This window comes from Nerophis lumbriciformis, linkage group LG15 (genome assembly GCF_033978685.3).
Source record: "Nerophis lumbriciformis linkage group LG15, RoL_Nlum_v2.1, whole genome shotgun sequence".
Taxonomy (NCBI): Eukaryota; Metazoa; Chordata; class Actinopteri; order Syngnathiformes; family Syngnathidae; genus Nerophis; species Nerophis lumbriciformis.
This window is the reverse complement of record NC_084562.2, coordinates 24,322,501-24,347,500: the sequence shown is the minus strand read 5'-3', so window position 1 is coordinate 24,347,500 and position 25,000 is coordinate 24,322,501. Positions and strand designations below refer to the sequence as shown.

The following is a 25,000-nucleotide window of genomic DNA, read 5'->3' as shown; positions in this document are numbered from 1 at the left end:
TAAAGTACAGTCTTCCCCTCGCCGATTTGTGGTTCTTACTACAGTCTCGGTGCATCGAAGATTTTAAAGGGATCGTGGTATGACTTTATGAACGATTAAAATATGCAAATATTTATTTACATACTTTAAGGACAAGCGGTAGAAAATGGATGGATGGACTACAGTCTCAGTGCATTGAAGATTTTAAAGGGACTTTATGAACAATTAAGATATGCAAATCTTTATTTATACCTTATTTATTTATTTATACCTTTTTATCTATTTATTTATAATTTATTTATATTTTTGTATTTATTTATTTTATTTATTTTATTTATTTTATTTATTTTATTTATTTTATCTATTTATTTATACCTTAATTGTTTCCAAACGGTGTCTGTAACAAGGCAGTACAACGGCTGATCGAACAAAACAGAAGTCATCGTCGTGGACCCGCTAGCTGCGGATGCTGGCTCGTCACTCAGCGAAACAGACTAGATAACTCCACAGTGACATTTCGGTGACTTTACGGTGCTGAAACAATACAACAATAATACTAACACAGACACTCGTAAACGTGTTAGCTTGTGATCTAATGCTGATGACGCCAGCTTGATTATGTTATGATAGCGCTCCCAGTCTGTGGAACACTCTCCCTGACCACCTGAGGGCACCACAGACTGTGGATGCTTTTAAAAAAGGCTTAAAAACCCTTCTTTTTAAAAAAGCCTTTTTTTTTTTAGGTGTATGCATACTAGTTCTAGCTATTTGGCTGTTCTATTTTTATTATTTTTTTATTATCTTTTTATCTTTATTATCTTAATACACTGTAGCCTTTTGAGGTTGTTTACTCAATGTAAAGTGCTTTTTACAAATAAAATCTATTATTATTATTATTTTTTTTTTTTTTAGATGTATGCATACTAGTTCTAGCTATTTGGCTGTTCTATTTTTATTATTTTTTTATTATCTTTTTATCTTTATTATCTTAATACACTGTAGCCTTTTGAGGTTGTTTACTCAATGTAAAGTGCTTTTTACAAATAAAATCTATTATTATTATTATTATTATTATTATTATTATTATTATTATTAGCGCATGAAAACACTCCTACAGCCATCACATATGGGATGGTTTGATTTGTATGAATTGTTTTAGTTCTATTGTAAAACCTACAAACGTTGTTCGGTGTGATGATTGAAGAATCCATACGAGTAGAAACGCTATGGACAGCTAGAACGCTCATTCACAAGCTTCTGGTGTAACAAAAATGCATTCTCGCATGAAATCATTGTCCATCCATCCATCCATCCATTTTCCTACTGCTTGTCCCTTTGTAACCTACTAATTCTTTGTTTTCATTGATGCTCTGCACTGAACAGCATTATCTAAAAGGTATCAATATTTTGTCACCAGGTACTACTTCAGAAAACACCTGGCTCTCCAAGTACCACCATAATGACATCAAAATTTAGTAGCGTAGTAGGCCTAAGCGTTAGCATATTAGCTAATGCCGATGACGCTAGCTTGATTACATTACGATAGCGCGTACAAATATGCATAAAAACACTCCTACATATACCACAAATGGGACAGTTTAGTTTGTATGAATTGTTTTAGTTATATTGTAAAACTTACACGAGTAGAAACGCTATGGACAGCTCGAAGGCTCATTCACAAGCTTTTTTGCATGAAATCACTGTAACTTACTAATTATTTGTTTATTTCCTATATGAAAGGAGTATACCAGTGGTTGTCAATCTTTTGTCACCATGTACTACCACGTCAGAAAACACCTGGCTCTCCAAGTACCACCATAATGACATCAAAATACAGTAGCATAGTAGGCTTAGGCATTCATTAAAAACAAAGCAGAGGTTTTATTTAACATTCACCTTTTTTTTTGGACACCGTAACATTACACACGGTTTGAACAGTAACACTGAGTGTGAATATAGGAAAGTAAAAACTATAATTTAATCAAGTGATTATTTGACGTACCACTAGATGTAACCCTAGTACCAGTAGTAGTACGTGTAGGGATGATGTTCGAAACCGGTTCTCCCGGTTGTTCGATAAGAAAAGAACCGATTCCATGGACTCAAAATCTCTTTTTGAGAACCGGTTCCCATTATCAAGGCCACTATAGTAAAGAAAAAGAGTTGGTTCTTTATTCGAATCCCTGGGAACGAATCCCTTCCCACAGGAAATGCCCTGTGGGACGGCAATGTTATGCCCATTTGATTGTAGACTCTTACTGACACCTTGTGGCGATATGAAAATACTACACGTCATTAGTTTGGGCACTTCCGGGTTGGCGACGTCAGTTAAGTTAATGAGACAATTGAGAAGTAGACAAGTTGTGTTAGCTCTTACAAGCCTTGGAAAAGATAAATCTGTAAGTAAACTGTTTAACTTGTTTATATAACTCAATATTAAGGTGGAAAGTGGTTACATTTGATACTAAGATGTTTATTGAAAAACGATTTTTGTGCAGTTTTGAGGACTAAAAATGGCTGCCAGTAGTGTATTTCCACCATGGAAATAGTTTCAACACTCAGAAGTATTTGTTTGATGATAGTACTGTATATTTGTGTGAAGCTAATATTTACATATTGTGTATTACATTTCAGTATGTTCATTGAATCACATAGCTTATACATTTGTCATTGTGTGTATTTCAGTTTGAAAAAAAAAAAAAAATAACAGTCTAGTGCAAGACAAAAGTAAAGATAGGAAAAGACAAAGCAAGATCAACAACAATAAAGAGCCTAAATGGATTAATCTGCTTTGGAACTTTTATTAGACGTCTTGGATTGTGTGTTAGCTGTCTGCCTGTGTGTGTAGTTAGTATGTTCCAATAGCAGCAGAAGTGCACTTTTTGGAGAGCTGTATTATTTTCAGTTTTGTGCCCAAAGGACTGATTTTATTTAACATTATATTATTATGTATACACCTATAGTGATCACAGAAACAGGTTGTTTTTGTGTTACTGCAGTGTTTCCCACACATTCATTTATTTGTGGCGGCCCGCCACGAAAGAATTACGTCCGCCACAAATGGATTTTTCGGCTTTTGACTCGCTCAACCGCTCATAAAAGCAATGGGACTCTGTCTGTGAATGTACCTTGTAGTTACAACTCCGGTGCAGTAGGTGGCGGTGGCCTACTAACTCCGCCAATAGCACTTAATTCACCTGGTGGGCCAGAAGAAGAAGAAGAAGAAGAAGACGGCGGAGTAAAAGAACGGACCGACCAGATCAAAATACGAGGGTAATATAGGTTGTAGGTAGATAAGTTATAGCTGCATCGCTCGCGGCTCGTCATATATTTAACGTTAATCCGCGATTTCACCGAGCGTTTCACTGACGGTGAGCAGCCTGACGCTGCTTCATTAACACCGCCGCTGTTGTCACGTCACGTGTTACAATACCGACGAGCTAACGTGTCCAGGTTATAACCCTGTTGTCAATAAACACACGTGGAGACGGTGCTTCAGATACTGCATTAATAATTAAGCTAAATTGTCCACTGTAGCATGTGAATGCAATGAAAAGAATAAAATCTGAGCCAACCAGCTGTTAAAATGTTGTTTAGGTTAATGTTTTGGCCATTAAAGGCCCTTCATTTCAAGATTTCAACTGTGATCAGGCTTTAAACAGGTGGCTGACCTGTTCAGATGGGTGTAACTCAGGGGTGCTCACACTTTTTCTGCAGGCGAGCTACTTTTCAATTGATCAAGTCGTGGGGATCTACCTCATTCATATATATAATTTATATTTACTTATTTATGAAATATATGTTTTTGTTAACCAGTTAAAGATGTTTAATGATAATGCAAGCATGTTTAACACATATAGTTAATATTGTTAATAAATTAAAGGTGTTTAATGATAATACAAGTATGTTTAATACATATAGTTAATATTGTTAACAAGTTAAAGGTGTTTAATGATAATACAAGTATGTTTAATACATATAGTTAATATTGTTAACAAGTTAAAGGTGTTTAATGACAATACAAGCATGTTTAACACATATAGTTAATATTGTTAACAAGTTAAAGGTGTTTAAAAATAATACAAGCATGTTTAACACATATAGATTCCTTTCTTTCATGAAGACAAGAATATAAGTTGGTGTATTACCTGATTGTGATGACTTGCATTGATAGGAATCAGACAGTGGTGCTGATAACGTCCGCATTTTCGAATGGAGGAGAAAAAAAGTCCTCCTTTCTGTCCAATACCACATGAAAGTGGTTGGTTTTTGGCATCTTATTTGTCCAGTTTCTGTACTCCTTTGTATACACTTTACAAGAAATACATTGTCGGCAAACTCCGCAGCTTGCTAGCTTGTGCACGCCAGCTTTCTGAGACTCTTATTTTGTTAGCGCAACTGTGCAGTCGGTCTTTGGAGTTTTGACGACAGGTACGGCGCCAGAGTCTGTTGAAATAAAGTGTTTCTCGCCTTCCTGTCGGTAATTTTAATGAGCTAAATATGTACATAAAGTGTTGTACTTATATTCCAACTCCGCGTTCTTCTTGGTCATCGCCGCTGCCGCCGTCACCCCCCGCACCCCGACCACACCACCACAAATAGATGCCTGTCCTGTGGGAAACACTGTACTGTATATATTTGTTTTTCAGAAAAATCCCACTTAACATACTTTGGGTAACAACAGTCAATATTTTTTTTTTTTTTTTTTTTTAGGGGGGTAACAGTCAATATTTATTTATTTATTTTTCTTATAAAATAAAAGTGAGCTTTTGTTAAACCAAATATTGTGTTTTTTTCCATATACAAGATAAGAGAATCGATAAGGAATCGGTTCGATAAGAGGATTCGATAATGGGCTCGAACTCGATAATTTCTTATCAAACATCATCCCTAAGTACGTGTACTATATATATATATATACAGTGTTGTTGCTGGTGCAAAGCTGCATAAGGACGAAGGTATGTTTGTCCAACGATTGTTTTCTCGTCGTGGAATGAACTGATTTGAATAAAGCACACGTGTTGACATTTGCCTCCATAGTCCAGCTTGTTAGGTCCAGCACACGGTGAAGTGGAGACAAACAGGAAAATGTCTTGTGCACAGATACATCCTCAGGAAATGTCAGAGGGCTGCTTCTGGGTGCAGGCTGATGACAACCAATATGCAAGGCCTGGTTTGCTCAGCAGAGTCGCCCTCGCCTTCGGTTCGCACAGAGCAGGTAGGACATTTGTCTTGTTCCTTGGTTTATAATGGTGCCAGAGCGCAAACGTCCGTACGACGTGATTCGTCATTTGGGTGTGGAACCACGGCTTTGCATGTCTTCATTTGGTCTTCCAACTAAAAATACTGCTTTTCAAGGGTCTGTCAGAAGACTTCTATTTTTATGGAATTATTTCCTGCCTATACATGTTTCCATTGATTCATCAGCGACCATTTCTTTAGCAGCCTAAAATTAGACTGAGGCATCTGTGTGTGTGTGTGTGTGTGTGTGTGTGTGTGTGTGTGTGTGCGTGCGTGTGTGCGTGTGTGCGTGTGTTGTCTTCGATTGTATTTCATGATGGTAAAAACGGTATGGCAAAGACAAACGTGTTGAGATGTGTGTGCATGTATATACTGTATGTATGTATATATTTATATGTATATACGCGTATATATATCTCTATACTTATATGTATATATGCATATATATATATATATATATATATAACTCACCAAAAATGATTCCCGGGCGCGGCACCGCTGCTGCCCACTGCTCCCCTCACCTCCCAGGGGATGAACAAAGGGATGGGTCAAATGCAGAGGACAAATTTCACCACACCTAGTGTGTGTGTGACAATCATTGGTACTTTAATTAATCTCTATATTTATATGTATATACGCATATATATCTCTATATTAAATGTATATACATGTATACGTATATACGTGTATATATTTGTGTATATACTGTACGTGTATATATTTATATGTATATACGTGTATATATTTATATGTATACACATGTATATATTTATATGTATATATGTGTATATATTTATATGTATATACGTGTATATACGTATATATTTATATGTATATACGTGTATATACATATTTATATGTAAATAAGTGTATATACGTGTATATACGTATATATTTATATGTATATACGTATATATTTATATGTATATACGTATATATTTATATGTATATACATGTATACGTATATACGTGTATATATTTGTGTATATACTGTACGTGTATATATTTATATGTATATACGTGTATATATTTATATGTATACACATGTATATATTTATATGTATATATGTGTATATATTTATATGTATATACGTGTATATACGTATATATTTATATGTATATATGTGTATATACGTATATATTTATATGTATATACGTGTATATACATATTTATATGTAAATAAGTGTATATACGTGTATATACGTATATATTTATATGTATATACGTATATATTTATATGTATATACGTATATATTTATATGTATATACGTGTATATACGTATATATTTATATGTATATATGTATATGTATATACGTGGATATACATATACATTTATATGTATACACGTGGATATACATATATATGTGGATATACGTATATATTTATATGTATATATGTGGATATACCTGTATATTTATATGTATATACGTGGCTATACCTATATATTTATGTGTATGTACTTTCTATATACCTATATATTTATGTGTATATACCAATATATCTATATGTATATATGTGTATGTACCTATATATTTATATGTATGTATGTGTATATACCTATATATTTATGTGTATATATGTGTATATATCTATATATATATGTGTATATACCTATATATTTGTGTATATACCTATATATTCTTATGTATATATGTGTATATATACCTATATATTTATATGTATATATGTGTATATATTTACGTGTATATATTTGTTTATACGTGTATATATTTATATGTTTATATTTATATATGTATATATTTATATGTATATATGTATCTGTATTATATATATATATATATATATATATATATATATATATATATTTATATGTATATATATATATATATGTGTATATACCTATATGTATATATGTGTATATATCTATATATGTATATGTGTATATACCTATATATTTGTGCATATATGTGTATATATTTACGTGTATATATTTGTTTATACGTGTATATATTTATATGTTTATATTTATTTATGTATATATTTATATGTATCTGTATTATATATATATATATATATATATATATATATATATATATATATGTATATATATATATATATGTATGTATGTATGTATATATATATATATATATATATATATGTATGTATATATATATGTATGTATGTATATGTATACATATATGTATGTATATATATATATGTATGTATATATATATATATATATATATATATACATATATATATATATATATATATATATATATATATATATATATATATATATATGTGTGTAAGTATTTACAGTGTTGGCGCTAGGAATCTTCAAAATGCAGTCCCGGTAGTATTGTGTGTTAAATTTAAAACGATGATCTAATTCTTGGTAGTTAATAATAATATATTTCAAGATATAATACTACTAACACAATAGTAAGGCTGTAAAAATGGAGGAGTTCTTGTAAAAGCAATCCTCTCTTTATGTCTGTTATTAGTCTCGGCTGTGATGATTTATTCACATGGTGTGTTTTCTTTTGGTGTCTCGTCACCGACTCAGCTGCATTATTCATCCAGGTGTGATCTACCTGTCAACCGTACACCTTTTCTCTCTCGCCGCCCTTCCCTGTCCCCTCAAACCCATCTACACAGTGACAGCATTTTAAATCATGCAATTTCATTTAGAGGTAAAATAATACTGAAACACAGGGAAGTTTTCCATGCAAGATCAGACATTTAATTTCAGACGATCAGAAGGTAATGACAAATAACACATCAATGAAAAGTCATCAAAAAGAAGCAACGTGTTTATGTGGTTACATCAGACACAGCCTCTCTAAAAGGTGCATAGTAAGACAAGAGAAGAGCTGCAAGTAAACAAAGTAGGAGTTTCAAGTGATGCGACACATTTCAAAATGCTTTAAAAAGTGCAGAGAAGTAGTCGTAAGAAAAGTCTTTTACTCTTTGAAATGAAAATTGTCATTGCGTCTGATAACATCAACACGTGCAATAAATGGCAGTCGAAGAGCTCTTGACACGTCTGAGGCGCATACATTTTTAAATTAGTGCACATCAGTTGATCTCTTTTTCAATACAGTCAACATTCAGTTCATGTCAGACACAGGCAACTCAAAAAGTGCATTTAAATGCAAAAAAATAAAACCGCCAATGCGTTTTGTTAGGCCCGGACGATATATTTGAGTTATTTGTTGCAGAAGATTTAAAAAATAAATATAAATTAAAGCTGCAAGCAGCGATGGACGGGACCGACTTTGACGGCACATAAAATCCAAACCGGAGCAGTAATTAAAACTCTTTCATCAACTTTTAATCAGAAGGGTCCAATCTCTCTCCTGTGCTAGTTTGAAGCCGACACGACAAACGCGCTCAGAGGAGATACAGTTTGAAAAAAGGTGACCGGTTTTTACAAAACTTTTGTTTTGAAGGGGGAATTGCAAACTTCATGTTGATTTATGCTGGGGGTTGTCAATATGTGAAATGTAGGTCTAAGTGAGACCTACATAAAGGGTTTTGTTTCATGTCTCTACGACATTCCTAGTGGAAGTTACAGGCAGTTTTGTCTGTGTTTTCTTTCTTGGAGCAGTTGTGTCTGTGTTTTCTTCCTAGGGGGCGCTAGAGCGCAATTTTGAGTTTTGGGGTTGGGTTTTTTATGAGAGCGCAATTTTTGCCAGTCCTGATGTGTGTGTCCAGTTTGGTGAGTTTTGAAGCATGTTAAGGGGGTCAAATTACAGCTCAAAGAGGCAAAAGTGACTGTTTTTTACTAAACTTTTGTTTTGAAGGGGCAATTGCAAACTTCCTGTTGATTTTTGCTGAAAGATGTTAGTGTATGAAATCTAGGTCTAAGTGAGACCTACATAGAGGTTTTTGTTTCATGTCTCTACGACATTCCTACTGGAAGTTACAGGCAGTTTTGTCGGTGTTTTTTCCTAGGGGGCGCTAGAGCGCAATTTAGAGTTTTTTTTTTTTTTTTTTTTTTTTTTTTTTAATTAGATTGCAATTTTTGCCAGTCCTGATGTGTGTGTCAAATATGGTGAGTTTTGAAGCATGCTAAGGGGGTCAAATTACAGCTGAAAGATGCGGTGGTATAATAATAAAGAAAGAAAGAATAAAACGCACAAAATACAATAGGTTCCTGTGTCCCAAAGGGACATTCGGTCCCTAATTAAAGCTGCAAGCAGCATTGGTCGGGCCCGCATATTTGGCAGGTGGTAGTCCTAAGTGTCCCAATACTTTTGTTCAGTTTTCGTCATAAGTGTCCCAATACTTTTGTCTACTTTTATTCCGAATTGTCCCAATACTTTTGTGTAGTGTACCTACCTTGTCTGCATTGTGTGGGCACGCTGGTGCTTCCTGCTTTTAAGCAGCCTTCTTGAAAAAAAACAGCAGCATCAGCGCAGCGGCTCTTTGAAGGGTCATAAAATCAAAACCGGAGCCGGTATTAAAACTCTTTCGATAACTTTTAATCAAAAGGGTTCAATCTCTCTCCTGTGTTAGTTTGAAGCCGAAACAACAAACACGCTCAGAGGAGATAATGTTTGAAGAAAGGTGACCGGTTTTTACAGAAATGTTGTGTTGAAGGGGGAATAGCAAGCTTCTTGTAGATTTTTGCTGGGGGTTGTCAATTTATGAAATGTAGGTCTAAGTGAGACCTACGGAGAGGATTTTGTTTCATGTCTGTCCGACCTTCCCAGTGGGAGTTACAGGCAGTTTTGTCATTTTTTTCTTCCGAGGAGCAGTTTTTTCTCCGTTTTATTCAAAAATTGCTCTAGAGCGCAATTTTTAAATTTGGGGTTAGGTTTTTTAAAGATCACCATTTTTGCCAGTCCTGATGTGTGCGTTCAGTTTGGTGAGTTTTGAAGCGTGTTAAGGGGGTCAAATTACAGCTCAAAAAGGCAAAAGTGACTGTTTTTAGTACTTTTTTTTGTCTTGAAGGGGGAATTGCCAACTTCTTGTTGATTTTTGCCCGAGGATATACGATTATGAAAACTAGGTCTAAGTCAGACCTACATAGAGGTTTTTGTTTCATGTCTCTCCGACCTTCCTAGTGGGAGTTACAGGCAGTCTAGTTATTTTTTTTCCTAGGGGGCGCTAGAGCGCAATTTTGAGTTTTGGGGTTTTTTTTTTTTATTAAAAGACAATTTTCGCAGGTCCTGATGTGTGGGTCAAATATGGTGAGTTTTGAAGCATGTTAAGTGGGTCAAATTAGTGCTCAAAGAGGCGGCGGAAGAATAATAATAAAGAAAGAATAAAACCTTACAAATTCAATAGGTCCTTATGTCCCAATGCATAAGGACTCCCTGTGGGAGTCCTTATGCATTGGGCCATGCGGGCCCTAATTAAAGCTGCAAGCAGCATTGGTCGGGCCCGCATATTTGGCAGGTGGTAGTCCTAAGTGTCCCAATACTTTTGTTCAGTTTTCGTCATAAGTGTCCCAATACTTTTGTCTACTTTTAGTCCGAATTGTCCCAATACTTTTGTGTAGTGTACCTACCTTGTCTGCATTGTGTGGGCACGCTGGTGCTTCCTGATTTTAAGCAGCCTTCTTGAAAAAACAGCAGCATCAGCGCAGCGGCTCTTTGAAGGGTCATAAAATCAAAACCGGAGCCGGTATTAAAACTCTTTCGATAACTTTTAATCAAAAGGGTTCAATCTCTCTCCTGTGTTAGTTTGAAGCCGAAACAACAAACACGCTCAGAGGAGATAATGTTTGAAGAAAGGTGACCGGTTTTTACAAAAATGTTGTGTTGAAGGGGGAATAGCAAGCTTCTTGTAGATTTTTGCTGGGGGTTGTCAATTTATGAAATGTAGGTCTAAGTGAGACCTACGGAGAGGATTTTGTTTCATGTCTCTCCGACCTTTCCAGTGGGAGTTACAGGCAGTTTTGTCATTTTTTTCTTCCGAGGAGCAGTTTTTTCTCCGTTTTATTCAAAAATTGCTCTAGAGCGCAATTTTTAAATTTGGGGTTAGGTTTTTTATGTGAGTGTGAATGTTGTCTGTCTATCTGTGTTGGCCCTGCGATGAGGTGGCGACTTGTCCAGGGTGTACCCCGCCTTCCGCCCGATTGTAGCTGAGATAGGCTCCAGCGCCCCCCGCGACCCCAAAGGGAATAAGCGGTAGAAAATGGATGGATGGATGGAAGGTTTTTTTTATTAGATCACAATTTTTGCCAGTCCTGATGTGTGCGTTCAGTTTGGTGAGTTTTGAAGCGTGTTAAGGGGGTCAAATTACAGCTCAAAAAGGCAAAAGTGAAGGGGGAATTGCCAACTTCTTGTTGATTTTTGCCCGAGGATATACAATTATGAAAACTAGGTCTAAGTCAGACCTACATAGAGGTTTTTGTTTCATGTCTCTCCAACCTTCCTAGTGGGAGTTACAGGCAGTCTATTTTTTTTTTTCCTAGGGGGCGCTAGAGCGCAATTTTGAGTTTTGGGGTTCGGTTTTTTTTATTAAAAGACAATTTTCGCAGGTCCTGATGTGTGGGTCAAATATGGTGAGTTTTGAAGCATGTTAAGTGGGAGTCCTTATGCAATGGGCCATGCGGGCCCTAAAAAAAATCGAGTTTACTGACAGATATAAGTAAGAACTTTACACTACTTTATATTAGAAATGGTAACAGGAGGATGAATGTTCCATAACAAGAAGATAGAGAAAAAAGAAGAAGCTTATCGACCGCGGCGTCGGACGCGTGCACATTTTCAGGACTTATGCAGATCCCAAATATAGATCAGCAGGTACCAGAAGGTAAGAACAGTTGCTTTTGCATAATATTGCGAAACAAAACGCCAGGTAATATGTCTTACCTTATACACACACCATAATAATACTCCTATGTTGAAGCACAGTACAATCCATCAAGCGGTGTGGCTTCATAGCTTACCAAAGTCCGTCTAAAACATTTTGATAGATTTTTGAGCGCCGTGTGTAATGTTCTATATTTTCAATGGAACATATAAAATGTTGGTGTTGTTTACTTGTGTCATATTGCAGTCTACACTAGGGATGTCTGATAATACCGGACTGCCGATATTATCGGCCGATAAATACTTTAAAATGTAATATCAGAAATTATCGGTATCGGTTTTAAAAAATGTAACATTTATGACTTTTTAAAACTCCGCTGAAGTACAGAGCGCCAATAAACCTTAAAGGCACTGCCTTTGCGTGCCGGCCCAGTCACATAATATCTACGGCTTTTCATACACACGAGTGAATGCACTCATACTTGGTCAACAGCCATACAGGTCACACTGAGGGTCCCCGTATAAACAACTTTAACACTGTTACAAATATGCGCCACACTGTGAACCCACACCAAACAAGAATGACAAGCACATTTCGGGAGAACATCCGCACCGTAACACAACATAAACGCAACAGAACAAATACCCAGAACCCCTTGCAGCACTAACTCTTCCGGGACGCTACAATATACACCCCCCGCTACCCCCTACCCACCCACACCTCAACCCCGCCCACCTCAACCGCCTCATGCTCTCTCAGGGAGAGCATGTCCCAAATTCCGAGCTGCTGTCTTGAGACATGTTAAAAAAAAATAATGCACTTTGTGACTTCAATAATAAATATGGCAGTGCCATGTTGGCATTTTTTTTTTCCATAACTTGAGTTAATTTATTTTGGAAAACCTTGTTACATTGTTTAATGCATCCAGCCTGGCATCACAACAAAATTAGGCATAATAATGTGTTAATTCCACCACTGTATATATCGGTATCGGTTGATATCGGTATCAGTAATTAAGAGTTGGACAATATCGGATATCGGCAAAAAAGCCATTATCGGACATCTCTAGTCTACCGTATTTTCCGCACCATAAGGCGCCCTGGGTTATAAGCCGCGCCTTCAATGAACGGCATATTTCAAAACTTTGTCCACATATAAGACGCCCCGTGTTATAAGCCGCATCTAACTGCGCTAAAGGAATGTCAAAAAAACAGTCAGATAGGTCAGTCAAACTTTAATAATATATTAAAAACCAGCGTGATGTGGGCGCACATGGAGTCGTATATCAACATGGACGGAGCTGCGTGAAAAAAGCCTACCCGACCTCTTCGCGTAAATTTACCTTAACCACTCGCTCATCTTTTTCTTTTTCTTCTTCATCCATCCATCCCTTCGAGTTAGCTTTTATGATGACGCCGGCTGGAAAGGTCTCTTTTGGCAAGGTCTTCCTTTTGAATATCACCATGGGTGGAAGTTTCTGGCCATTAGCATGGCAAGCTAGAACCACAGTGAAGGATGACTTCTCATTCCCTGTGGTGCGAATATTCACCGTACGTGCTCCCGTTGTATCCACAGTGCGGTTCACAGGAATATCAAAAGTCAGTGGAACCTCGTCCATGTTGATAATGTTCTCTGGCCGGATCTTTTTTTCAGCTATCTTGTTTTTACAATATGCACGGAAAGTAGCCAGCTTTTCTTGAAAGTCTTTAGGCAGTTGCTGTGAAATAGTAGTCCGTGTGCGGATGGAGAGATTGCGTCTTTTCATGAACCGGATCCCTGTCGCTTAGTAGGAGCCATTTTGTGGTCTTTACAGATGTAAACACACAAAGGAAATGAAACGTAATATCCGCGCGCTTCTTCTTCTTCTTCTACGCGGGCGGGTGGTTGCTTACAGTAGAAGAAGAAGCGCTTCCTGTTCTATGGGGGCGGGTGCTTACCTTGGCGGTTGCTTGCGTAGAAGAAGAAGCACTTCCTCTTCTACGGGGAAAAAAGATGGCGGCTGTTTACCGTAGTTGCGAGACCGAAACTTTATGAAAATGAATCGTAATATTAATCCATATATAAAGCGCACCGGGCTATAAGCCACACTGTCAACTTTTGAGTAAATTTGTGGTTTTTAGGTGCGGCTAATAGTGCGGAAAATACGGTACACGTATCTCTTATGTGTGACTGCCATCTACTGGTCACACTTATGATTACACCATATACCGAATAAAATAGCTTTGAGGTCGGTAAGCAAAACACAACTTATTCCTTACATTAGGCGCACTGTCGAGTTTTGATAAAATTAAAGGATTTTAAGTGCGCCTTATAGTCCTGAAAATACAGTATTTAATTAGTGAAATGTAAACACTAAAGTACATTTTTGGCCACTTAAAAAAAAATTAATAAAAAAAAAAAAAAAAAAAGAAACGCTGAACTTCCCTTGCAGTCTGTGAGCAATCACCACTAATTATGAAATACACCAACATTATTCATTGGAATGTCATTTCTACTTCTTTCAATCTCAATTTCGACTGCGATTCCACTTCCTGTTTGCAACCTCAATTCAAATTCATGAAACTCCATTAGAATTTCGGAGACCTTCTCCATTCAGTTGGGAATTGTACGCATGCCTGGCAACCCAAAATGTTGAAAGAGCCATATTGGACCAAAAATACTAAAAACTAATCTGTCTGGAGCCGCAAAAAATTAAAAGTCATATATAAGTGTTATAATGAAGGCCACACATGATGTAAGTGTCTATATTAGCTATAATAGCCTACTATCAAAATTACTTTAAAAGTCTTATATATGTGTTATAATGATGTAAGTGCCTATACTAGCCTACTATCAAAAATTCTTACATAAGTCTTATAATGGAGGACACACATGATATAAGTGTCTATATTAGCTATAATAGCCTACTATCAAAATGACTATGTTGCAGCCTGACACAAATGTTCGTTGACAGAAATGTTGAAATTTAATATTTATTCTACACATTTTTACAACATTAAAAAACATTAGTAAATCAGAGGCTACTCAGAAGGTGAGACAACTCCTGGAAATTATTGGCTTTTAATGGCCAAAGGTGTAAATGTGTGTGTCCAAGTTAAAGGAAACGGAAGGCTGTCTTCTCTTAATAGATTTATTACAATCTTTGGCAAGCTAAGTAATGTTTGCTGTGGTCTGGAACAACATGGCACACAAATGTGTGCCATGTGTCATGAGACAGGCAAAACTAAATTATATACAAAGAGGATACAAGTAAAGGATATTAAATGAGCTCAAATATACTTACAAATGAGGCATAATGATGCAATGTGTACATACAGCTAGCCTAAATGTTAGCATGGATTAGCTTGGAGTCACGCACTGACCAAATATGCCTGATTTGCACTCCAGCAAGTCAATAACATCAACAAAGCGCACCGTTGTGCCTTCATGCACAGCATAAAACTTTTGGTGGACAAAGTGAGACAAATTGAGGAGTGGAAGAATTTACATGTAAACAAACTGTTGCGTCACAGTCCACACTATGGTGAGTTCAAGGACTGACGAAATTAGTAGGACAAAAGGATGTTCACCAAATAGTCTCGTCAGTGAAGCGTACACACAAACATATTAAACATTGGTAGTTCTAACAATTAGGACGGTTTGTGTCATGTTTGTCCTCATACTAAAGCAAAACAATATTTTCCCACCATCTTTTTCCATTTTCAATCCTTTTTTAAAAATGCCCCAGAGAGCCACTAGGATGGCACTAAAGATCCGCATGCGGCTCGAGAGCCGCGGGTTGCCGACCCCCGACCTAGTGGTTAGAGCAGGGGTGCTCACACTTTTTCTGCAGGCGAGCTACTTTTCAATTGATCAAGTCGTGGGGATCTACCTCATTCATATATATAATTTATATTTACTTATTTATGAAATATATGTTTTTGTTAACAAGTTGAAGGTGTTTAATGATAATGCAAGCATGTTTAACACATATAGTTAATATTGTTAATACATTAAAGGTGTTTAATGATAATGCAATCATGTTTAACACATATAGTTAATATTGTTAATAAATTAAAGGTGTTTAATGATAATACAAGTATGTTTAATACATATAGTTAATATTGTTAACACGTTAAAGGTGTTTAAAGATAATGCAAGCATGTTTAATACATATAGTTAATATTGTTAACAAGTTAAAAGGTGTTTAAAGATAATACAAGCATGTTTAATACATATAGTTAATATTGTTAACAAGTTAAAGGTGTTTAAAGATAATGCAAGCATGTTTAATACATATAGTTAATATTGTTAACAAGTTAAGGTGTTTAAAGATAATGCAAGCATGTTTAATACATATAGTTAATATTGTTAACAAGTTGAAGGTGTTTAATGATAATACAAGCATGTTTAATACATATAGTTAATATTGTTAACAAGTTAAGGTGTTTAAAGATAATACAGGCATGTTTAACACATATAGTTAATATTGTTAATAAGTTAAAGGTGTTTAAAGATAATACAGGCATGTTTAACACGTATAGTTAATATTGTTAACAAGTTAAAGGTGTTTAAAGATAATGCAAGCATGTTTAATACATATAGTTAATATTGTTAACAAGTTAAAGGTGTTTAAAGATAATGCAAGCATGTTTATTAACACATATAGTTAATATTGTTAACAAGTTAAGGTGTTTAAAGATAATGCAAGCATGTTTAACACATATAGTTAATATTGTTAATAAGTTAAAGGTGTTTAAAGATAATGCAAGCATGTTTATTAACACATATAGTTAATATTGTTAACAAGTTAAAGGTGTTTAAAGATAATACAAGCATGTTTAACACATATAGATTCCTTTCTTTCATGAAGACAAGAATATAAGTTGGTGTATTACCTGATTCTGATGACTTGCATTGATTGGAATCAGACAGTGGTGCTGATAACGTCCGCATTTTCGAATGGAGGAGAAAAAAAGTCCTCCTTTCTGTCCAATACCACATGAAAGTGGTTGGTTTTTGGCATTTTATTTGTCCAGCTTCCGTACTCCTTTGTATACACTTTACAAGAAATACATTGTCGGCAAACTCCGTAGCTTGCTAGCTTGTGCACGCCAGCTTTCTGAGACTCTTGTTTTGTTAGCGCAACTGTGCAACTGTGCAGTCGGTCTTTGGAGTTTTGACGACAGGTACGGCGCCAGAGTCCGTTGAAATAAAGTGTTTCTCGCCTTCCAGTCGGTCATTTTAATGAGCTGGCAGCAGCCAGCGTCATCTCAGAAGACAAAGAATGTCAATCAAGTGACGAAAGTGACGTCACAGTGAAGATTTATGATCGCTCATTTTTAGGACTATTTTTTAAATGCCTGGCTGGTGATCGACTGACACACCCTCCGAAATCGACCGGTAGCTCGCGATAGACGTAATGAGCACCCCTGGGTTAGAGTGTCCGCCCTGAGATGGGTAGGTCGTGAGTTCAAACCCCGGCCGAGTCATACCAAAGACTATAAAAATGGGAGCCATTACCTCCCTGCTTGGCACTCGGCATCAAGGGTTGGAATTGGGGGTTAAATCACCAAAAATGATTCCCGGGCGTGGCCACCGCTGCTGCCCACTGCTCCCCTCACCTCCCAGGGGGTGATCAAGGGTGATGGGTCAAATGCAGAGAATAATTTCGCCACACCTAGTGTGTGTGTGTGTGTGACAATCATTGCTACTTTAACTTAACCTTTGCCATGTCACGAGTAGGAAGAAGTGCTAAAAAAACATCAAAACTTACTAATACTTAATGCTGCTCACAAATTTTACAGCTAAAGTAGTTTAGATCCTCCAGATGGTTTGTAGGCCATCTTACTTGTTTCCTTGCCCGTCCCACCGGGGGTTGTAAGTACAGCGGGACTGATCCATCCAGCTGTTAGACGCTCGCTGCCGGTGTGTCTCCGTGAGTCTTATTATCACGGCCATGTTGCCATCTCATTTAAGGACGACATCTGGATCAGCATTAAACATTTAATGTGACACCGTATGAAACAGTTTTTTCCTCATCAAATTTTCATCCACATCTTTTGTGACATTGCACCCCTGACTGTTGTTGACTTAGACAGTTCGTCTTCATTCCGTACACGTACTGCAGTGTAACTAGAGAGGTCCGATAATATCGGCCTGCGGATATTATCGGCCGTTAAATGCTTTAAAATGTAATATCGGAAATTATCGGTATCATTTTTTTTATTATCGTATGTTTTTTTTAAATTTTTATTTAATTTAATTTTTTTTATTAAATCAACATAAAAAACACAAGATACACTTACAATTAAAGCTGCAAGCAGCGTTGGTCGGGCCCGCGTATTTGGCAGGTGCTAGTCCTAACTGTCCCAATAAGTTTGTCCAGTGATAGTCATAAGTGTCCCAATACTTTTGTCTACTTTTAGTCTGAAGTGTCCCAAGACTTTTGTCTAGTGTACCTACCTTGTCTGCATTGTGTGGGCACGTTGGTGCTTCCTGCTTTTAAGCAGCCATCTTAAAAAAACAGCAGCGCAGCAGCATCAGCACAGCGGGTCTTTGAAGGGTCATAAAATCAAAACCGGAGCAGTTAGAAAAAAAAGCGCTACTGTCATTGTAATCACAAGGGTTCAATCTCTCTCCTGTGTTAGTTTCAGAGGAGTTCGTTTTTGAAGGAAGGTGACCGGTTTTTACAAAAAATTTGTTTTGAAGGGGGAATAGCAAACTTCCTGTAGATTTTTGCTGGGGGTTGTCAATTTATGAAATGTAGGTCTAAGTGAGACCTACATAGAGGTTTTTGTTTCATGTCTCTCCGACCTTCCCAGTGGGAGTTACAGGCAGTTATGTCATTTTTTTCTTCCGAGGAGCAGTTTTTTCTGCGTTTTATTCAAAAATTGCGGTAGAGCGCAATTTTTATATTTGGGGTTAGGTTTTTTCATTAGATCACAATTTTAGCCAGTCCTGATGTGTGTGTTCAGTTTGGTGAGTTTTGAAGCATGTTAAGGGGGTCAAAATACAGCTCAAAGAGGCAAAAGTTACTGTTTTTAGTACTTTTTTGTCTTGAAGGGGGAATTGCCAACTTCCTGTTGATTTTTGCCCGAGGATGTACAATTATGAAAGGTAGGTGTAAGTCAGACCTACATAGAGGTTTTTGTTTCATGTCTCTCCGACCTTCCTAGTGGGAGTTACAGGCAGTCTAGTTTTTTTTCCCCTAGGGGGCGCTAGAGCGCAATTTTGAGTTTTGCTGTTCGTTTTTTTTATCAAAAGGCAATTTTCGCAGGTCCTGACGTATGCGTCAAATATGGTGAGTTTTGAAGCATGTTAAGTGGGTCAAATTGCAGCTCAAAGAGGCGGCCGGTATAATAATAATAATAAAACCTTAGAAATTCAATAGGTCCTTATGTCCCATTGCATAATGCAATGGGCCATGCGGGCCCTAATTAGTACACAAACCCAACAAAACTCAATTCACACTCATTCACACAAAAGGGTTGTTTCTTTCTGTTATTAATATTGTGGTTCCTACATTATATATCAATATATATCAATACAGTCTGCAAGGGATACAGTCCGTAAGCACACATTAACCTTTAACACTTAATTGTACTCATTAATTACTGTTTTTATATTGTTTTACTTTCTTTTTTATTCAAGAAAATGTTTTTAATTTATTTATCTTTTATTTTATTTTTTAAAAAGGACCTTATCCTCACTATACCTGGTTGTCCAAATTAGGCATAATAATGTGTTGATTCCACGACTGTATATATCAGTATTAGGGATGTCCCGATCCGATATTTGGATCGGATCGGCTGCCGATATTTGCCAAAAATTGCGTATCGGCAAGGCATGGGAAAATGCCGATCCAGATCCAGTTTAAAAAAAAACTCCGGTCCGTGTTTTCCAACGCACCGATTTAAATAATACATTCCACTTTTCTGCTGCGCCCTAATTTCCGTTCTGCATTTTCCAGCACACCTTCAACACATCCACAGGTCTATGAATTCTCACACAGTTGCTTTTAGCTGCTGGCATTACACGACAGGCTCTTCTCACTCTTTCCTGTGTCTCCCTCTCACAGACAGCAAGTGCACCTTCTTACACACGTCACATACTCTCACGACATACGTCACATACTGTCACGTCATACGTCACATACGTATACGTCCTCCCCGAGCAGAGAGGTAGCAGCATGGCTAACGTTAGCTGTGATGCTAGCGCAGCCGTGCGAGCAACGCTCCCTCTAAGGTGCGCGCCTGTGCAATTGCGCACCGTTTAAGCGTCCTCTGCGCATAGCAAATCTATGCCACGCACAGAATCAAGGTCAATACAAAAGTTTAGTAAACACAGTCACTTTTGCCTCTTTGAGCTGTAATTTGACCCCCTTAACATGCTTCACAACTCACCAAACTGGATACACACATCAGGACTGGCAAAAATTGTGCATTCATAAAAAAAAACCAACCCCAAAACTCAAAATTACGCTCTAGCGCCCCCTAGGAAGAAAACACAGACACAACTGCATGTAACTTCCAGTAGGAATGTCTTAGAGACATGAAACAAAAACCTCTATGTAGGTCTCACTTAGACCTACATTTCATATTTTGACAACCCCTAGCAAAAATGAACAGGAAATTTGCAATTCCCCCTTCAAAACAAAAGTTTTGTAAAAACCGGTCACCTTTTTTCAAACATTATCTCCTCTGAGCGCGTTTGTCGTGTCGGCTTCAAACTAGCACAGGAGAGAGATTGAACCCTTCTGATTAAATTTGACGAAAGAGTTTTAATTACTGCTCCGGTTTGGATTTTATGTGCCGTCAAAGTCGGTCCCGTCCATCGCTGCTTGCAGCTTTAATTTTAAATTGCCTTTCAAATGTCTATTCTTGGTGTTGGCTTTTATCAAATAAATTTCTCCCAAAAATGCGACTTAAACTCCAGTGCGACTTATATGTTTTTTTCCTTCTTTATTATGTATTTTCGGCCGGTGCGATTTATAATCCGGAGCGAATTATACTCCGAAAAATACGGTACCTGTACAGTGTCTGTAACACGGCAGTAAAACGGATGATCAAACAAAACAGAAGCCATCGCCATGGACCCGCTAACTGTGGAAGCTAGCTCTCCAATCAGCTAAACAGACTCAATAACTCCACGGTGACGTTTTGATGAATTTACTGAGGAATTTGTGAAACTGAAACAATACAAAAAGAATGCCATTGTAAGTTACGACGAATGACGCTAGTTTGATTACTTTACGAAAGCACGTACAAATATGCATGAAAACACACGGCACGTTTTAGTATATAAGAATTATTTTAGGTATATTGTAAAATGTTGCTTGGAGTGATGAATGATAATTTTGAGCAAAGACGCTGTGGGCTGCTTTACTTCCAGTTTAAGGCATAAAAACAGGAAGTGCATTTTCAACCCGCAACACCTGCATTGAGCGAACCCGTCCCGTATTTAATGAAAACTATTAAACGCAAAACATAATGACCGTTAGCGAAGAAAAATCCACAAATCAGCTGTTCCGTTTTATAAGCGTAGGGTTCAAAGCGTAGGAAAAAAGTAGCGACTTATAGTCTGCATATTAGCTCATGCTAACTGAGCTTATAAGTGCACATATGCATAAAAAAACACTCCTACAGACATCGCACACGGGACGGTTTACTAAGTACGAATTGTTTTAGTTATATTGTAAAACGTACAAACGTTGCTTGGAGTGATGAATGAATAATCCGTACGTGTAGAAACGCTATGGAAGAAGAGCAAACAATACAAAAAATAATGCTATTTTAAGTTAACTACTAACAAAGACACTCGTAAATGCGTTAGCATATTAGCTAATGCTAATGACGCTAGCTTGATTACCTTTACGAAAGCACGTACAAATATGCGTTTGGTAAGTAAGAATTGTTTTAGGTATATTGTAGAACTTACAAACATTGCTTGGAGTGATGGATGAAGGATCCATTCGAGCAAAGACGTTTTGGACCGCTTTACTTCCAGTTTAAGGCATGAAGACAGGAAGTGCATTTTCAACCCGCATTGAGCGAACCCGTCCCGTGAAAAAAATCCACAAATTAGCTGCGCAGTTTAATAAGCCACAGGGTTCAAAGCGTAGGAAAAAAGTAGCGCCTTATCGTCTGGAATTTCCAGTATCTACCCTCCAACATTCCAGCTCGCTGTGGCTCTGTCTCTCTCTAATCTAACCTATTTTTTTCTCTCCTCTTGCAACTTCTGAATTGCTGCTTGATCTGTCTTGATGCTTGCTTTTGGAAAAGAAACCAAAGGTTAGTTTATTCTTCCATTTTTATTTTTTTTTAACTTGACCTAACGACGTTTGCATTTTGTCTGCAACTCATATGCTGCAATTTAACTTTGACTGCACACCATTTTTGGGGCGGTGGGCATCGCATTCGGGCTGCAAACGATTAGTCGGCATAATCGAGAACGTCGATTATAGAAATAAATAGACAAAGATTTGTTATTGTCGAATAATCCTTTAAAAAAAAATTGTTATGGATTGACCACCAGGAATGTTCATGTTTATTCCAATTGCAGCCAAATAACCCTGAGAGTCCTGGGTAAAACTAATTAGGGCCCGCATGGCCCATTGTATAATTAGGGCCCGCATGGCCCATTGTATAAGGACTCCCAAGGGGAGTCCTTATGCAATGGGACATAAGGACCTATTGAATTTGTAAGGTTTTATTCTTTATTCTTCCGCCGCCACATTAAACTGTAATTTGACCCACTTAACATGCTTCAAAACTCACCATATTTGACCCACACATCAGGACCTGCGAAAATTACCTTTAAAAAAAAAAAAAAAAAAACTCAAAATTGCGCTCTAGCGCCCCCTAGGAAAAAAAAAAAACTAGACTGCCTATATCTCCCACTAGGAAGATCGGAGAGACATGAAACAAAAACCTGTATGTAGGTCTGACTTAGACCTAGTTTTCATAATTGTATATCATCGGGCAAAAATCAACAGGAAGTTGGCAATTCCCCCTTCAAGACAAAAAAAGTACTAAAAACAGTCACTTTTGCCTCTTTGAGCTGTAATTTGACCCCCTTAACATGCTTCAAAACTCACCGAACTGAACACACACATCAGGACTGGCAAAAATTGCGATCTAATAAAAAAAACCTAACCCCAAATCTCAAAATTGTGCTCTAGCGCAATTTTTTAATGAAACGCACACAAAACTGCTCCTCGGATGAAAAAACTGACAAACTGCCTGTAACTCCCACTGGGAATGTCGGAGAGACATGAAACAAAAACCTCTATGTAGGGCTCACTTAGACCTACATTTCATAAATTGACAACCCCCAGCAAAAATCAACAGGAAGTTTGCTATTCCCCCTTCAAAACACACTCCTTCAAAAACTATCTCCTCTGAGCGCGTTTGTCGTTTCGGCTTCAAACTAACACAGGAGAGAGATTGAACCCTTGTGTATAAAATAACAGAACAGCGTTTTAATACCTGCTCCGGTTTTGATTTTATGACCCTTCAAAGACCCGCTGCGCTGCTGTTTTTTTAAGATGGCTGCTTAAAAGCAGGAAGCACCAGCGTGCCCACACAATGCAGACAAGGTAGATACACTAAACAAAAGTATTGGGACACTTATGACTACCACCGGACAAAAGTATTGGGACACTTAGGCCGAAAACTGGACAAAAGTATTGGGACACTTAGGCCGAAAACTTGACAAAAGTATTGGGACACTTAGGACTACAACTTGACAAAAGTATTGGGACACTTAGGACTACAACTTGCCAAAAGTATTGGGACACTTGGGACTAAAACTGGACAAAAGTATTGGGACACTTAGGACTAGCACCTGCCAAATACGCGGGCCCGACCAACGCTGCTTGCAGCTTTAATTATTGTTATGTTTGCAGGACATCTCACACTTTCATTTACTTTTCACTGTGTAATAAAGTGAAACCATTAGTTTTCCGTAACTTATGTTCATTTTTGTTATACCTGTATAAAATGTTTTAAAACTGAGTTGAAATCAAGTTGCGAACTCAACCTTTAAGTCTAAATGTGCACAGCAGATCCTGACCAATAATGGTTTGACTAGTCGACTAATCGAAACAATCGCTGACTCGTGGACTAATAAAATAATCGTTAGTTGCAGCCACGATTGACTATATTAGTAAATATCACAGGGTTGATGTGGGGCGTGGATATAGGCGTGGTCACCATGACATCATAGAATAATTTGCATAAATTGCCATATTTTTTTCTTTAAAAAAGCTCCAAAAAAATGATATAAACGAAAAATTAAAAAAACGAATCTGTTCAAATGAATTATTGGTACCATATTTTTTTTTAATCATTTGGCCTTGTTTTTAATTACTGCTGCTTTTTGCACAATGCACTTTGTTGAGATTTTTTCAAGATTTTCCAGACTTTTAATGACTTTTTTTAAAAGTAAAAACAACCAGGAACAAATCAAGCATCTCCTTTTTGTGTAAAAAAAAATAAATACAATGTACTCTTGTTTAGCCTCTTAAGGCCCAAGCAGTTTGTTTACATGTTTTTTTTTCTTTTCTCTTTGCTATTTGGGCTTATTGGACCCTAATTAAAATAAAAACTAAGAATCATATTTCGATATGATGTACTTAGTCCATAAGTAACAAACGTGTACTTCATGTTTAGTGACATGCTAGTTCTTATTTTTATACTTTTTTTCCCCAAATTCCATTGTATGTTATACTCTTCTGACACCACCAGATGGCAGTATAAGTGTCCACATAAGCGGCCATAAAACTCCAATTCAGTAGTGTACACAATTTTGGAAATAAGAGCTAAAAGGTGCTGTCCACGCATGTGGCCACTAAGCCTTTGTTAATTTAAGACTCTTAACTTCTGTCTCGCCATGTCCCTAAATATGACGTCACACTTGCTTGGCGCTGTTTCTCTCGTTGGACTTTCTCTTTTTAAAAAGAGACTCTGTCCTCTTAATATTTTGTAGACGGTTGTCCGCGAAGGTATGTCTGCAATATAGATACAATTACGTCCACATCACAGACATGCTGACAACGCTCCAGA

The 25,000-nt window shown here is 37.0% G+C and overlaps 1 protein-coding gene across 1 annotated transcript in view; it reads left to right on the top strand.

The window, feature by feature from the left end:
• LOC133615853 (protein diaphanous homolog 3-like) overlaps window positions 1–25,000 on the top strand; it is a 394,852-nt gene that overhangs the window by 127,560 nt on the left and 242,292 nt on the right. The window contains exon 18 of the mRNA XM_061974703.2: window positions 5,083–5,197. Within this exon, the coding sequence (XP_061830687.2) occupies window positions 5,083–5,197 (115 nt within the window). The remainder of the gene's footprint in view (window positions 1–5,082; window positions 5,198–25,000) is intronic.